This window comes from Pogonomyrmex barbatus, unplaced genomic scaffold, assembly GCF_055798465.1.
Source record: "Pogonomyrmex barbatus isolate J1 unplaced genomic scaffold, ASM5579846v1 scaffold2, whole genome shotgun sequence".
NCBI lineage: Eukaryota > Metazoa > Arthropoda > Insecta > Hymenoptera > Formicidae > Pogonomyrmex > Pogonomyrmex barbatus.
The window spans coordinates 4,917,151-4,934,310 of record NW_028297116.1 but is presented as its reverse complement, the minus strand read 5'-3'; the positions used below and the strand labels follow the sequence as shown (position 1 = coordinate 4,934,310).

The 17,160-nt window shown below is 35.9% G+C and overlaps 5 protein-coding genes across 13 annotated transcripts; 3 read left to right on the top strand and 2 right to left on the bottom strand.

The window, feature by feature from the left end:
• The first annotated feature begins 44 nt into the window (after positions 1-44).
• LOC105431376 (methyltransferase-like 26) lies at positions 45-5,184 on the top strand. 3 transcript variants are annotated; one of them, XM_089076539.1, is made up of 3 exons: positions 45-63; positions 3,854-3,928; positions 4,166-5,184. In XM_089076539.1, the coding sequence occupies exons 2-3, from the start codon at positions 3,897-3,899 to the stop codon at positions 4,806-4,808; spliced, it is 675 nt and encodes a 224-aa protein (XP_088932665.1). In that variant the 5' UTR covers positions 45-63; positions 3,854-3,896; the 3' UTR covers positions 4,809-5,184. The 3 variants fall into 3 exon arrangements, with proteins under 3 accessions (XP_088932665.1, XP_011643818.1, XP_088932664.1); XM_011645516.3 differs by lacking the exon at positions 45-63 and adding an exon at positions 212-351; XM_089076538.1 differs by lacking the exon at positions 45-63 and adding an exon at positions 311-437.
• On the top strand, positions 214-3,622 carry LOC105431375 (dnaJ homolog subfamily C member 21). 2 transcript variants are annotated; one of them, XM_089076530.1, is made up of 2 exons: positions 214-351; positions 857-3,622. In XM_089076530.1, the coding sequence occupies exon 2, from the start codon at positions 918-920 to the stop codon at positions 2,826-2,828; it is 1,911 nt and encodes a 636-aa protein (XP_088932656.1). In that variant the 5' UTR covers positions 214-351; positions 857-917; the 3' UTR covers positions 2,829-3,622. The 2 variants fall into 2 exon arrangements, with proteins under 2 accessions (XP_088932656.1, XP_011643817.2); XM_011645515.3 differs by having other exon boundaries at positions 299-437.
• Positions 4,034-8,609, bottom strand: LOC105431377 (ATPase WRNIP1). Of its 6 annotated transcripts, none has more exons than XM_089076536.1 (7): positions 7,832-7,973; positions 7,179-7,577; positions 6,716-6,904; positions 5,785-6,649; positions 5,362-5,583; positions 5,178-5,297; positions 4,034-4,719 (listed from the first exon to the last, which is right to left on the bottom strand). In XM_089076536.1, the coding sequence occupies exons 2-6, from the start codon at positions 7,464-7,466 to the stop codon at positions 5,188-5,190; spliced, it is 1,674 nt and encodes a 557-aa protein (XP_088932662.1). In that variant the 5' UTR covers positions 7,467-7,577; positions 7,832-7,973; the 3' UTR covers positions 4,034-4,719; positions 5,178-5,187. The 6 variants fall into 6 exon arrangements, with proteins under 6 accessions (XP_088932662.1, XP_011643821.2, XP_088932659.1 ...); XM_011645519.3 differs by having other exon boundaries at positions 4,034-4,571; XM_089076533.1 differs by lacking the exon at positions 7,832-7,973 and adding an exon at positions 8,467-8,609 and having other exon boundaries at positions 4,034-5,297.
• rt (Protein O-mannosyltransferase rt) lies at positions 8,508-12,866 on the top strand. Its single transcript, XM_025219414.2, has 7 exons — positions 8,508-8,642; positions 9,620-9,825; positions 9,970-10,271; positions 10,562-10,736; positions 10,810-11,905; positions 12,094-12,395; positions 12,486-12,866. The coding sequence occupies exons 1-7, from the start codon at positions 8,550-8,552 to the stop codon at positions 12,673-12,675; spliced, it is 2,364 nt and encodes a 787-aa protein (XP_025075199.2). The 5' UTR covers positions 8,508-8,549; the 3' UTR covers positions 12,676-12,866.
• Positions 12,714-16,810, bottom strand: LOC105431374 (BTB/POZ domain-containing protein 1). Its single transcript, XM_011645513.2, has 5 exons — positions 16,668-16,810; positions 15,496-16,418; positions 14,757-15,098; positions 14,510-14,686; positions 12,714-14,324 (listed from the first exon to the last, which is right to left on the bottom strand). Exons 2-5 carry the CDS (start codon positions 16,378-16,380, stop codon positions 14,160-14,162), a joined length of 1,569 nt encoding a protein of 522 aa, XP_011643815.1. The 5' UTR covers positions 16,381-16,418; positions 16,668-16,810; the 3' UTR covers positions 12,714-14,159.
• Between the last annotated feature and the right edge of the window lie 350 nt (positions 16,811-17,160).

The window sequence follows — 17,160 nt, the reverse complement described above, 5'->3', positions numbered from 1 at the left end:
AGGAAGAATGGAGTGAAAAAAAATGTTATCTCGTGGCGGTTCTGCATTGAAACATTTCAACAGGTGCGTTCATTTCAATCACACTTGATGCTCGCGAATCGTTTCGTCTTTTTCATTCAAATAAGGACAAACTTGATGCTCGCGAACGTTCGGAGCGTCGAACAGAACGTACCCAATGTGGAATGTGGAAAAACAGTGGAGCCTCCTCGTTGAGGCATATCACGTATATATATATATATAAAATTTTCTATTAACACAGCCATTGTAACCTTCGATAATTAGGATTTCGAATATTTAACGTCGATTGCGCGTCAGCTGCGCGCAGCATCAACAATAAGATCGATAAGTTGGGTAAGTTCCCATCAGTTTCCATATCCTTCTTTCGAAATATCGTTCGACAATCGACAGTCATCACCGAGGGTCATTGGAACTGGCAGGTGCACGCACGTGGTTTTTTTTTTTTAAATTGTTAAAAATAATTTACGAGATCATTGCGCCTCGTTACTTTTCTTTCCGATCGATTTTGCCGAATTGAGTTGTCAATAGAGCATATTTGAAAACGAGAAAAAAATTCAGGGGTTATGTAGTTAAGTAACGACATTGAAATTGGATAATAAATAATCATTATCGGAAAGATCTGTTAAGAATGTTAAAAATTGCGATAGATTTTCTTTTGTTTGGCTTGTTTAATAATCTTTTTTTTTAGTAATGTATAATATTTAGTATTCTTGTAGATCTCGTTTTATTATGTATTTGTACGAGGCAAAGCACTGAGCTTGTGAATAATCTTGAAATAAAACATTAAATTATTTAGAAGCTATTTAACTTCGTAGTTTAATAATTTAAATTCTTTTAGCATACGGTTTGTGGTTTAAGTAAGGAAATTGTGTCCAGCATCTGTGTAATACAACAGTAGAATGAAGTGTCATTACGAAGTATTAGGAGTCCCAAGAAATGCCTCCGACAGCGACATAAAAAAAGCATATAGGAAATTGGCATTGAAATGGCATCCAGATAAGAATCTTGAGAATCCAGATGAAGCTAAGGAACAGTTTCAGCTTGTCCAGCAAGCATGGGACATACTGAGCGATTCTCAAGAGCGTGCTTGGTATGATAATCATCGGGAAGCCATCCTGAAGGGTGGCATCGGAGAAGACTATAAAGATGACTCTATAAATCTTTTCCCATTCTTTTCTACCTCATGTTTCAAAGGTTATGGAGATGACAAAAAAGGTTTCTATACCGTCTATAGAAACGTTTTCGAGAAATTGGCAGCAGAGGATGCCGAGTTTGCCAAAGATAGCGACTCTGATGAGGAAATTCCTGGCTTTGGCGATTCTCAGAGTTCCTATGAGGATGTGGTGAGCAATTTCTATGCTTACTGGCAGAGTTATACTACTAAGAAGTCCTATGTTTGGCTAGAACCGCATAATATACGTGAGATACGGAATCGGCGCATTCTCAGACTTGCAGAGAAGGAAAACAAGAAAGTTCGTGACAAAGCAAGACGTGAGAGAAACGAGGAAGTACGAAATTTGGTTGCTTTCGTCCGTAAACGCGATAAGCGAGTACAGGCTTATGTGGAGAAGTTGACCGAACGTAAGCGCGAGAATTTTTACAAGGCAGAGGAATATAGGAAGAAACAACTAATGGAGAGGCAGATTCTGTTACAGCAACAAGCCGCAACTCAATCTGAATGGTCCAAATTCTCGGACATGGAGACAGAGCTAAAAAATATCGAGGCAAATCTGACGGAAGAATTCGGGGCAGACGACAAGAAGGTGACAAACAGAAACAGCGATCCGAATGGATTTTTCTGCTGTATCTGCAATAAAATCTTTCAGACATACAAAGCCTTCGTGAATCACGAAAATTCTAAGAAGCACCTCCAGAATGAAAAGCTTAGCGCGCTTCATCATTTCTTTGGAAAGGAGAATGAGGATATCGGCGATAATTCTCGGGAAAGTAACTCAAGCACGGAAGAAGAATCAACTTCATTAAAGAAATTCAAGTTGGCAATAGATTCGCAGATGCCTGATTTCTTGCTAAACCCTCAAAACAATTCAAAACGAGACGAGGATAACGATGATACCTCTCCTGCCGAACTAATGTCGGACAATGAAGACGATTCAGAACATTTTCAATTGACAACTAAGAAAAAAAAGATAGATAGTCAAGGGGATGTTCCGTTAATTGCGGGGCCAGAAATGGGCGAAAGTATCTTGATTTCACCAAAAATAGCAAATGAAGAAGAAAACATAACTTCGGAAGACGAATTAATATCTGATCAGGAAGAAAACATCGCATCATCGAGCCGTCAAAAGAAAAAAAAGAAGAAGAAACGTAATATTCAAAATCCCATTGAATTAGCTAGTGACGATGATACGGAGAGTATTAACGAGGAACTGTGGCTGTCGAAGAAACAACGAAAAAAGTTACAGCAGAAAAAGATAGAAATAAAAAAACAAATGCAAAAAGCAGAGACGCACGAAGAAAGGGAACTAACAGAAAGTGAAAGCACAGCAACGGAAGAAGTAGAAGTTGTTAATGAAAGACTGAAAATCGACAAAGTGAAAAAAGGTTCTAAGAAAGAAGAGCGGGAGAGCAAGGGTAAAAGTAAAAGAGATTCAATCGCGGACGTCGAAGACTTGGCACATCGCTGTGTTTCTTGCTCAGCTGAATTTCCTAGCAAAAACAAATTATTTGAACATTTGAAGAAATCTGGACATTCTGTATATATACCGGAATTAACAAAAGCTAAAAAGAATCAAGAAAAAAAGAAAAAAGCGACATCCAAAGAAAAAGACACAGATAAAAAAAAGCGTTGAATAAGACTTATTACTAGAATTGCAGATCTTTTTTTATGTATGATAAGTACGATAAGCGTCCATAAGTGTCGGTCCACAATAGATGATTTAAGCTTTAAGAAGTAAGAAATTGACCAATATTATAATCGAATATGAAAAGAATAATCTACTATAATTGGTCAATTTCTTACGGTTTAAAGATTAAATACTTATTGTGGATCGATACTAACAGTTTGTTTCTTATACAATTAATGTCTTGACATATGAAGTTGCACGCGTATTGAAGTATATTCGGATCGCGTACTCCGTCTCTAGATGTTCGTGTATATAATGATTATTTGCTGCAGTGTTATCTCATTGTACGTATATTAAAAATATAATAAAATATATTGATTATATATATATATATATATTTAAATTATATATATATATATATATATATATATATATATATACATATATACACATATCAGTAAGAGAAATTTTATATATATTTATATAAAAATATTAATAATCATTAATAATCATATAGACAAATGTCTAGAGACGGAGTACGCAATCCGAATTTGCTTCAATACTTTGTATGTAAGATATTAATGACCGCGTGTGTACATACGTATCTTGTATATACAAAGACCTATTATATGTAATATTTCACTTTGAATGGCGATGGCAACATTGACCTTTTAAAATGTAAATATACTTTGACGAAAACAGAGTGAAAATGAAATATCATAAAATAAAAAAATATAAAATTAATTGTATTATAACTTATTATAGCTATCAATAAATATTAATATTCATTAATAACAATACGAGACTGATTTTTATTTTCTCTATCATTATGATATATTCTCTATCATATATGATGTTATTTATTTTTGATATTTTAAGTTGATAGTAATGAAATATTGGCTCATTTCATTTATATATTTGACAATAGTTATTTTAGTTTTAATAATTAAGATTACTGCAATAAATTATCTCTTAAAAACGAAAATATATAATTTGATATAATAGTACAAAAAAATATTTGCATTTTTCAGGATATGCAATCTCTTGCTATATCACAATTAACATAACATAGAGATGAATATTATTCATTACGCTGTTAATCACAGGTGAGATACGTATTTAAAACTGACGAGCACTTTGTCTTACTTGAGCTGTTTAATTTCAAAGTGGTATAGATCAAACTTTAAAATAAAATATGATAAAAAATAACATCGTTTACAAATAACGATATATTTTAACAACTTTACAAAACTTATGTGTATGTCACTTTGCAATAGAACAGCAGGTAATATACAATAATATATACATCTTTCTGTAGGAAGTGAAATTGAAATTTCTTGAAGGTCACATACTATGGCTGCCAAAAAGCTTGTTTATCCAGCGGCGGACCGCAATAAGGATCCGATACTATCGGTTTTAAAGCGATACATCCAACGTGGCACAAATCAGACCTTCCTGGAAATATCCTCTGGCTCGGGGCAACACATAGCGCATTTCGCACCGCATTTTCCACATGTTACATTTTATCCCTCGGAATACGAGCCGCGACTTTTGGATAGTATCGCCGCGCACGCGAACGGATACTCTAATATAAAGAGTCCCATCAGAATTGACATCACCACGGACTTCCGACTCTGGAGTAACGGTATCTTCAAGCCGAACAGTTTAGAATACATATACAACGCGAATATGATGCATATTTCGCCGTACCAGTGCACAATCGGTTTATTTAACAATGCGGGGCAGTTGCTGAAACCAAACGGATTACTGATTACGTACGGACCATATGCTTTTGATGGCCAGATCACTCCGCAAAGTAATGTAAATTTCGACAAATCGTTGAAATCGCAAGATCCAAGTTGGGGTTTACGAGATGTAAGAGACTTGAAAAAGTTAGCTGAAGAGAATGATATTAAATTAATCGAAGTCATAGACATGCCTGCTAATAATAAAACGTTAATTTGGAGAAAATGTATGCATTCATGAAGGTTTAAAACTGATCAGATTTGTTGCGCGATTAAAAAATTTTCGCTGAATTCTTGAACTTATAAGTCTATTTTTATTTATTTGAATTAAAATATTATTTTTTGACGCCTGAATGATCATTCGAAATAAATTTTTAATATTTCTACAATATTTTTTTATATATTCTGCGTATACTATTAAAAATATCTTACATACATATAAAAAAAATAAAATATATAATATATATGCTATATCTTATATTTACGCTTAAAATCTAATTCCCGATAAATCTGAGATTTTGGTATGAAACTTGTAAAATGTAATAAGAATATTTTATTGTGAAAAAATAATACTTTATATGATAAAATATATCTAAATAAAAACAGTTACCACAGTATTTCTAGGTATCATCTTCGTCATCTCCAAAGAAATCTAAATCTTCCAATCCCTCTGGTAAATAATTCAATCCAGATTCATCCTTGTGTTTCATATTATATCCCTTACCGTGCCCTGAAATGATTATTCAATTTATTGAGAGTACCTTGTAAATTAAAATAAAAAATAAAATATTTACCCAAATCTTTCATGAGTCTCGTAGGCGCGTTTCTTAAATATAGGGGCACTCCCGGTTGTGGACCTTTATGTTCTGCCACCACTCTTTGCGCAGCTCTAAGTGCATCTTCCATTAATCTAGATTTTGGTGCTCTCGCTAGATATGTTGTACATTGTGCTAAAAGAACATCACATTCCGGCATCCCGATCATTTTGCAACCGTGCATTGTATGTATCGCTATTCCTGCACAGTAATATGCATCGACATCAGATATATTTGTCAGATCTTGTATGGATTATGCATATTCTATAATTATTCCAAATCAGTATAAAAATATATAATTCTAATAGAGGACTTCCGTTTCCGGTAATAAACGATATATAATTCTAGTTATTAACAAAATGTATGAGATTGATATTTAGAAATGTCAAGTAATCGATTTACCAAGAGCTTTCGGGTCAGCTAAGCCGATATCTTCGCTAGCCATCCTCACCAATCTTCGCGCGATATAAACCGGATCTTCACCGCCGGAGATCATTCTGGTTAACCAATAAAGCGATGCGTTTTCGTCACTAGCTCGGACCGATTTGTGCAACGCGGAGATTATGTCGTAATGTTGATCACCTTTCTTGTCATACAGCATGTGTGTTTTCTTCAGGCTCTCCTTAATGTCGTTCAACGTTATTAATGCTGGACCAACATTCAGTAATTCCTCTTCATTCGGTGCTTTACATCGTACCGCCATTTCTAATCCACCTAGAGCTATTCGAGCATCACCGTCGCAAGTTTCAGCCAACCATTCTATTGTCGGTCCGTCTATAATAAACTTTGTATTGCAGGATTGTGTCATCTCAACATTGCTCTCCTCTGACGTGCTTTCTTTGTTGATATCTTGCAGAGTGCTTTCATTTTTATCTAATTCGTGTATTATACCTTGCAGTGAAATTACTGCGCGCTTCAAAATCGATAGCAGATTCGCAACGGATAATTTGTGTAAAACAATTACTCTGCATCGACTTAGTAATGCGGAATTTAAACTGAACGAGGGATTTTCTGTCGTGGCTCCAATCAGAGTGATGGTTCCTGACTCGACATGCGGCAGGAATACATCCTGCTGCGCCTTGTTGAATCTGTGTATCTCGTCCATGAATACTATTGTACGCTGTGCATATTTGGCATGATTACTAGCGACATTGATAACTGCCTTTACCTCCTGGACACCAGCCATTGCAGCTGAAAGCTTAACATATCGTAGCTTATTGCTCGTGTCGTTTTTGCACACGTGCGCGATAACATTAGCCAAGGAGGTCTGCAATAAGAAAAGAAGAAGCTGTTATAGACATGCGTTTGCACAGAAAAAAATATGCAATATTACTTTGCCACATCCAGGTGGGCCCCAGAGAATCATGTTGGGTATTTCACCCTTTTGCAGGAGTTCAGAGAGCATGGTGCGAGGTCCAAGAATATGTTTCTGACCTACAAAGTTCAGTAGTGATGTTGGTCTCATTTGTTCTGCGAGAGGTACACGATCATTCCCACGTAATTTCTTGCATTCGTTATCTGTCTGTAAATAAAATTTATCTTTTCTCATACAATTTACAAAAAAAACAAATTTGGAACATATAAATATATATATATATACATATATATATATATATATATATATATATATACATATATATATATATATACATATATATATATATACACATACGCCATATATATATATATATATATACACCCCCCCCCACACACACACACACACACACACATCATTATACATATATCATTGTTTAGATTTATTTCATTTGTATTATTAGTTAATAATAATAAATTACACTTTTTTGTGGCACGACATCTTTGACATCCTCTTCATTTCTATAGAAGCTTTGGGAAGGAAACTGATCCAAAGAACTCTTTCTTTTAATGGATGCTTGATTAACTTTCTTTATACTTGCTGGCTTTAACTTACTACTTTTGCTCATGGGACTGGAGTCTTTAAATAACATTGTAGTTTCATTATTCATAGATTCATTCAGGAACAAACATTTGCTGGCGTGAGACTCGATAACAGAGGAAGGGAATTCCTTGGCACATATTGGACACAATATTTTGTCAGTATTCATGTTTGTAATAAACTAACGATAATAGAATCTTGAATCCTCTCTTTTTTTCACTTATCCAATCATCAAGCAGATGCAATAACAAAAATTGCGTTATGAGTCGACACAAACCAGCTGAAATATGACAAAAAGAACAATAAATAAAATAAAGACGATGGATAAAAAAATAATCGATAAAAAGAGTAATCTTTAACATTTTGGTCTGGCGCATAGTACATAGCAGTTAATTGCAATCCCGTTACATATCCGTTATTTTCAGAAAAAAAAAAAACCCCGAAAATCCAATTACATGCATTTATTTCCGGAAAAGTAGAAACTTGTTCAACTACTGTCATTTACTTTCGGTCGCGTGTTATTATTCTACGTACAGAAATGCATTTGTCACCGGTGAACCGGTATGATCGTTACAGATTTCAACTAGAAATCACGCGTCCAAAAAAAGTAGCGTTGTGATGGCGAATAAGACACGTGGTATCGGATACGATCGCCGTGTGACAGCGACAGGACGCGACGTAGATGCCACGAGGAAGGTGAATTTCGCTGAGGGAGATGAACGAATACTCGAGAATTTGCCGCGCGATGCGCAGGACCACTGCTGAACGGGGGCTCCTCGGAGACGGTACCGTTATGTCAGGCTCGTGCTAACCTAAGCCCACGCGCGCACAGAAGCGTGTGCGAGGAAAAGCCTCCGACGAGCGGATCCCCGCGCGAGCACTGTAATCGCGACCCGGGCGCGGGTCTTCGACCGGAGGTTCGAGGTCGAATTCTCGGGAGAACGCGTCTGAGGATCCACGAGGATCTCCGGGTGGGAGGGCGACGTCACGACCTCGTTGGAGAGCGGTCCAGCGTCGAGTTGCGGCGCTGACGTGGGCGAGCTGCCCTTTAAACGGCGGATCTCGCATCGCGTTTCCGCACGTGACAGTTTCTCGCGTTTTTCCGCACGTGAGACGCGACGGCGGAGAGTTTCCGGCAAGCGGAAAATCGAGGACAAGCCGACAGCGACCTGGGAAAATCGGTCCTCATTCTTCGTCTCGTGAAGAATTCACACGCTCGTCTTCCTCGCTCCTGGCGGATCCTGGTCGGACGATGGAAGTCCGGCGCAGACGAGCGAGACCGCAAGACAACAAGCACGACGCCGACGCGGTGACAGATCAGCAGAGGACGGTTCAGAGGGGCGAGGTGAGCCGCGACGTTTAAATCTGACGATCTCGGCGAAATATTTTGAAGAAGCATCCTACCAGCGCTTCCGTATTGCACCGTTGAGCGAATAGGATTTCTCGTTACAGATCTTTAATGTGGCGAGTGCGAGGAATTCAACTGGCACATATATAGCGATTTATGAATCTAGAGATTCTGGAGATTGACAATTTTGTGTTATATATAATTATTTATTTGTATTGTACAGTGTCGCATAGATTATATTATATACAAAATATTTTATTATTATTGCTCATTTCTTTTTTACTAAAAATAAATTAAAAAAATTATTTTAATGTTGTCAATAAATAATTTTAAAATCATGATAAATTTGAAAAATAGTTTGGCAATTAAATTTAAGAAATAGAGTAGATATTTTCTTCCAATTTATTGATGATTTATTGATAAAGATCTTTGAGATAAAAAATCTTGTAGGGCATATTATATTATTTGTGTAACTATGTTATATATTATATTATAAATAGAACGTTTTATATTATTTTGTTTGTATTGTTTGTTTATATTGTTTTTACAAGATTATAAAAATTGATTTTTATATTGAAATTAGAATTAGAAAATATTTGGTTAATTAAATTTTAGAAATAAATTAGATAATATATTTTCTAATTTAGTGCCAAGCCACTACTTTGACAAGAAATCTTATTTATGTATATTTTATAAAAAAAAATTGAAACTTTAAACTTATTCAGAGAAGCGAAGTTGAAGGACTAGCAATGATAATTATTTCATATATTATTATATTAGAAATCTATTACATTTCTTATATACATGTATAATTTTGTATAAACATATATAGGCAAACACAAAATTTTTATAGAAAGATTACACTGAAAAATTATATTTTATTAATACTTTGATTGCGGTTTTCTTTAAGATTCACTTTTAAAATCATTTCGTATCTTGTTATCATATTTTGTATCGATTTTTATTTTTTACAGACGGATGAACAGGCAGCTTCGAATATCTCAATAGAAAATAGTAAAGTAAATCCATCAGATTCTATCGAATGGAAGCAACTTTTGTCAAATAATGCGATTCATGCTCGAGTCAAAGTTAGCTTGGAAATCGATCTTATAGCGGTAATTTTACTAATTACGGGTATTTGCACTCGTCTTTATCGCCTCGAGGAACCGCGCAGTATAGTGTAAGTATATAATAATACATACTTCCGATATAACGCTGATAAATAAATGATATAATCGCTGATAAACGAATAATTCGTAAAAAATTTAATTATCAACTAATAATGTTCTTCATTCTTGAAATTATTATTATATTAAATTCACAGCTTCGACGAATTGCATTATGGCAAGTACGTTGGATTGTATATGAAGAGGACGTTCTTCTTCGATTCTCATCCACCCTTAGGAAAACAATTGATCTCTGCAGCGGCGTACTTGGCTGGATTCGATGGGCAATTCAAATTCGATAGAATCGGAAGTCCTTATAGCGATGCGGTTCCTTTATACGCATTACGCCTGGTACCGGCGATATGTGGCAGTCTACTGATCCCTACAGGATATTACCTTATTCTGGAACTAGGCTTGAGGCAATGGGCCGCAGCAATTGGCGGGATTCTGCTCTTATTTGGTAGCCTTCTCTTAAATTAGAAAATGCATTGCTGCAGGATGTTGTTCGCTTTTCACATCTTCATTTCTATCTTTGAAAGAGTTTTAAATTTAAATTCTAAATTCTCCATTTAAGATGAATAAATGTAACGATTCTATTGTATTGCACAGTATTGTACAATATTGTACATATATTTAATATTTTTAACATTTTAAAATTAAGTTCAGTTATTGCTAGATATCTTTGCTTCCTATAATACATGGTGTTGTGTTGATGTGATTTATTCTGATATATTTATTATTATTTTATAGATAACGCATTGTTAACACAATCAAGGTTCGTTCTGATGGAAAGTATCTTGATGTATTTTTCGTTACTCGGCTTGTTATGCATCGTAAAATTTCGGAAAATTATGGACCAGCCGACATTGGCGTCCTGGTGGATATGGCTAACATTAGGCATCATGAATTTAACATGTGCACTATGGTATAATTACAATTTTTTTCTTCGTCTCCTACATCTATTATCAATCAAATATAAATAAAATATTTCCTTACAGTGTGAAGTATATTGGGTCTTATTCCATGGTTCTTGCACTCTTCCTGATCGCTCATGATTATTGGTCCCTGCTCTCAAGGAAGACTCTGTCGAACACGATCTTGTGGGTTCATCTTTTGCTAAGATTCATCGTGCTGGTCGTTGTTATTGCCGCCGTGTACCTAGGCATATTTTACATACATCTGGCGATACTCTCGAAGGCGGGACCGCATGACTCGGTGATGACAAGCGCGTTTCAAGCAAGTTTGGAAGGAGGACTCGCCAGCATCACAAAAGGGCAGCCTCTGGAAGTAACACATGGTTCGCAGATCACTCTCAGACATACGTACGGTAGAGCCTGTTGGTTGCACAGTCATAATCAGGTGTATCCTTTACGGTATCCGGACGGTCGTGGCAGCTCCCATCAGCAGCAGGTCACTTGTTATTCGTTCAAGGACGTGAACAACTGGTGGATCATTAAGAAGCCGGACAAGAACGATCTAGTGGTCACGAAGCCCATTGACCCCATCCGGCATGGTGATGTGATTCAATTGGTACACGGGATCACGAGCAGAGCGTTGAATTCGCACGATGTCGCGGCACCGATGACACCACAGAGTCAGGAAGTGTCGTGTTACATTGATTATAACGTGTCTATGCCGGCGCAGAATCTATGGCGAGTGGAGATCACGAACAGAGATCACTCTGGCGACGCGTGGCACGCGATTCAGAGTCAGGTGCGGCTGATACACATACACACGAACGGAGCGGAGTTTGCGTTGAAGTTCAGCGGTAGGCAATTGCCCGATTGGGGTTTCAATCAGCATGAGGTTGTAGCTGATCGGTTGGTGGACCAGACCAATTCCATTTGGAATGTCGAGGAGCACCGATACACTAAAAGCGAGGATCAGAAACAGCGGGAACGAGAGCTGATCAGCGCGGAGATGATACCATTGCAGGCGACTGCGTTAAGCTTTTGGGAGAAATTTGCAGAGCTGCAGATCAAGATGTTATTTGGCGGTCAGGAGGGTCAGAATAGCCACATGTATTCCAGCGGACCTCTCGAATGGCCGCTGATGTCCCGTGGTATTGCGTACTGGGTATCTAACGATAGTAATGTGAGAGTCAGAAAATTCATCAAGCATAAATGTTGGCTTAGTTTGACCATATTTGAATATTAAAATATTTATCTTATTTTTATAATTTCCAATTACCTTATTTCAACTTTTTTAATGAATTTTAAATCATTAAATAATTATGAATTTTGGTTTTTATAAGACATAAAAAATTGTGTTCATCGTTTCAGGCACAAGTACATCTTTTGGGAAATATCACGATTTGGTATTCCGGTACAATCTCAGTAATCATATATTTAACATTACTGATATTTTATTTAATGAGAAGAAAAAGAAAATGCTTCGATATCCCAGAGGAAGAATGGCAAAAATTTGTTAACAATGCTTACGTATTGTTAGCTGGATATTTTCTTCACTTCTTGCCTTTCTTATTCGTCGAACGTACTTTATTTTTACATCATTATCTACCGGCTTTTATTTTCAAAGTTTTATTAATGGCAGCTACAATTGATCATCTATATTATTTAATTAGGTACGTTTCTTGACATAGTAATAGTGCAAATTCGAATACAATTCCATTTGATATAAAATAAATATTGAATTGTTCTATCTTCTATTTCAGCATTCGTCATCCAACGTGGAACGTTTCATTATACATTTTAACATGTGGTATCATTGCTTGGGTACTTTTCGTCGTCTACGTGTTTAAAAAATTTATTGTATTTAGTTACGGGACATCAGCTCTCAGTGCTAAGGACGTGATAAAATTAAGGTGGAAAGATACTTGGGATTTTATTGTGCATAAAACATAAGAATTTGTTAAATTTAAGAAAAGACTATATAAGACACATTATATTTAAGTAGAACGTTGTGTATTGAAGGAGAGAAACATATGACATTTACAAAATGTTATGCACAGCGCACATTACCGTATTTTTTATGAAAAGATTTAACAAATGATATTGCTCATGATGCACATATGTGACAAAATATTTTTTTATAATGGATAGTGCCACGAATGGGACGATGACACAACGGTGAGTGAGGTTAATGATATTGTAAACATGAATTTGTGTATAGACTGATTCTATTTTATAAAATGTTTTGTCGTTATTTAACGGCGCTTGATATTATATCAATTTTTAAATTTATTTAGAAAACAGAGTGTCTATTTCCAAATTTTGAAAAAATATTCTCTGAGAATTTCCAGAGTACTGCAGTAAAATTATCAAAGAAACAATCGTTTAGAAAAAGACAAAATTTTGAAAAATTTTCTGCGTTCAATTTTGAAATTCTAATTTTTAAAAATAAAAAAAATTCACTGAGAATTCAACATTTTCCAGATTTTCTTTGAAAATAGACATTCTGGAAAAGAATATAAATATGTTGCAAGCGTATATATATTTTATAATTTTTAAAGCAATATTTTGAAGTTTAATGAATAATAGATATACCCAGTAAGCAAACTCTACAATATGTCAACAGATTCGCAGCAAATTTGGTCAAGAGTAACAAATTCGATGTCATTTACATTAGCATTAACATGATTTGCCTATAGATTATCGATAGAAATTGTGCAAAATCTGTTTGATAGATTTCATTTTATTTCAACCGCCAATTCACATCAAATTATATAATAAATATCAGTTCAATTTCTATTATTTATTTATTATCATATTTTGTTAATATGTTTTTGCTATATTTCTGCCAGCATTTTTCTAACAATATTGTATATGTCAAATCATGTATCAAATTTGTTGTCTTCCTACTAATAAAATTTGCTTTGCAAAATCTGTTCTTGACTCGACTGACTGCATAAAATATACATAAAATATAGGACTATAAGTAAAACTTTTAAGTTATAAATTTTTTTACGAACATTATATTCTCAAATAAAATTATGTATTGTCATAAAGAAAATAAAAAAAAAGAAAAACGAAAAAATTTTGTAAAGCGAAATAATAAAAGCAATTAAATACTAAAATCCAGATTCGTCTTTTTGTGACACTATACTATACAATATCATATTGTAAAAGTATATTATAGACAATACCAATTTTTGACCATACAAATGAAAAGAAAGCAGTTTGTACAGAGCAAATTGTATCTTTAACTAGAATCGATGAGTATATTGGAACAATTTTATCAGATTTTCGAAATTTGCAATGGGAAACAACGATGCGCTTTAAAAAATTAGATAACAATAGTATAATATACAACGTAAGAATAGTTTTTTTGTTTTATCACAAAGTTGAAATGTATACGCAATCTCTTTTTTGTTATCCGATTTGTCACGTTAATGATACGTGAAAACTATAGATCGGATAAGACCATCACGAATTGTGTGTGCAGCATTACCTACGCTGAACGAGAAGAACACAGAATCACAGGACATGTTTTGAGAACAGACTCCTATTGGATACCATCCAGCTTTATTAAATACCACACCGACTCGATAAACCTGTTAATAACAGAATATTTTCATAATACATAACTGTGTGTAAACAATTGATGTTAAGTGATAATTTGAAAAGTTTTGAATATTTAACATAAAAACAAATCTTTAAATTTTTATTTAAAATAACGAGCAACAAACGATATTGATTATATATAATAAAAAAGCGCAATTAGATTGCTGTAACAAACCTTATGTTTCTGAATGTAAACTGGCCGATTGAAAGTAATTTCCACGAGAGTGCCAAAATTTGCTTTAGTGGTGAAATGCGTATACGTCAAACGCGTACCGTCACAATCAAGAAGATGAGCATACAAAATTTCAGTATATGATGTATCAACGTTTATAGGGGGATTAAAATTACTCGCCTATAAACGAAACAAAATATAGAACTCTGAATCTAGCTATAGCAAATTACGTATATAATCTTTAGCTTACTGCAGCGATCTGTGTAGGAACCTGTACACCCACTACACAAATGTTTTTGTCGACACTAAATGAGACGGAAGAGTCCAACACATTTGTATTTAAGCAATCCGTTTGTTGAACTACCGATCTGAGACAATAATATTTTGGTCCCTCACGTACGACTATTGCCGTTGTAGACATATTAGGTAAGTTCCCAGAGTCCTTGTTTACACTTCCATCTACCTGTATCGGTGATGTATTCCGCAGTGTACTACTGCTTGTACTACTGCTGGACTCCCCATCATTTAAAAAGCCAGAACGTAATGGGATATTTAAATGACCATATGGAGCTTTAGGTCTAGACATGAAAAGCTACAAGAAAACATTTCAAGAAATTTACATTTACATTTACAAATTTACATTACAAGAAATTTCTCTTTAAGCTACAATAATAAAAAATATAAAAATATTATAATGCTATCACAATATCTCATTCTATTGATCACATTTATGTCACACATTTTCGTAAATATGAAAAACAAGAAATAAAAAAAAATTATTTTATTTATATGATATTAATTAAATAAATTATTAGACTCCACTCATGTTTTTTTTATAATTTAAAAAAAAAATAAAATTTAATAAAAGATAGAATGAGATTTGTGTCGAGAAACAAAAAAATAGAAATAATCTTAATATTAGTAATATATTTAATTATTATTAGTAATATAAATATATAAAACAAAATTATATTATATAGGAAACTTACTGGATGAGGATTGAAGTGAATTTTCTTTGGTTCTGCTCTGCTATTTGAATTAATGCAAAAACCTTCAGGCATAGGTGTTTTGTTACCAGTACATAATATATTCATTAATATAGCGAAAGCTTCATCTTTTGTGAGAAGAGGAGACTGTCCAGGTCCCTCTGCAAATTCTTGTGGCATCAAACTTAGAAATCTTATTTTCAAAAGAGCATTTCCAATGACAGATCTTAAAGATTTTCCATTAATAGGATCAAGAGATTTCCTAGAACACTCTGCTTTGGCCCATCGCTCCAGTGCAGTAAATAATTCTATCTCTGAGCTGATTTGTAATTCTTCTTGCTCCAATACCTTGAGAAGTGTCCCCAGCTCAACATCCTCCCAGCTGGACTCCTTCAACACTTCATCTGTCTTGGTGCGTATGATTTGTAGGCATTTGTCCATTAGCACAGGTTCTTCAAACAGTTTGGCAAACTCGTATGCTCTGCATGCTTTCTTCGGTGAGAGATCAGACCACAGATATTTTGTGCACTCCTCTACCAAGCATGGCAGCATATATTTCTTGGCGCAGTAACACAACTCGCAAGCCAATTCAAAGGAGCCTAGGTCAACTTTATCAGTATATATGTATTCCAGTAAGGCTTTGAATGCCTCAGGTTGAACATCTCTTATCGGTATTGGATCGTTCTTCTCTGCCATGCCTCCGAAAAACATAGCTTCGAAGACTGGACTGGACATCGCCAGGAATAGCTTGTGACCCTTGAGAGTTTGCTGATGTGGCTCTTGACCGACGATGAAATTGCAATCGGACCATTGTCCCGTCTCCAGCAAGTATTGGCCACGTTCTGTAAGCTTCTGCTTGCTGGTCTGCCAATCGCAGGGTACGCTCATCTTCACGGCCTGTTACGTGCACATAAAAGCGAGCCCGGCTGTAACATGGAAACAGGTCACCGGGATAGGATTAGACAGCAGGTACACCGCCAAGACTCATGTGCCAGGAAGCGGTTCGCGCAATGACGTATACGTGTATACTCATCTATTTTCGAGGGACACTTAACGTTAGCGCGCTATAAATACACAATGTGGAGTATTCACGCTGGCCGGAGAGACCAGCCGCGCGGGGGAGAAGAAAATAGCTGTTGGAGAAATGCGCGCGCGGGGAAAATTCAGTTGCCTACCTAGGAACCGTCTTCGATGACGCAGGAAAGCAATTCCTCGTGCACTCCGGATCCGTTGTCGTCTCGATGCTCACGCGTCGTTGCAGCATAGAACGCTACGCCATCTTAATCCAAAAGAGTTCCCACCACCCGTCATCACTACCACCACCACCATCACCATCATCACCACTACCACTACTAACCACCTCTTCTTCAAAACTCGAGCTTCCCCTTCCTAGCCGCCCGTGCCGACGCGCTTTTCGTAGCGGTTGACGCTCTTGCTCCGTTCTCGACGATTCTTCTCGACGACACGACTACGACGTGCCTCTCTTCCTCCCTTTCCTTTCCCCGTTTCGCCTATCCTTCTAGCAGTAACGCGCAAAGCCTCCTCCGGCTGATTTCAGACCGAACACGCTTACCGCGGCGATCGATAATCCCGCGGCAAGGGATCGAGCCGCGGAAGTGCCGCACACCGTGCTGGTGTCTCCCGCCGTGTCGCCCGTTTTCTCCCGAA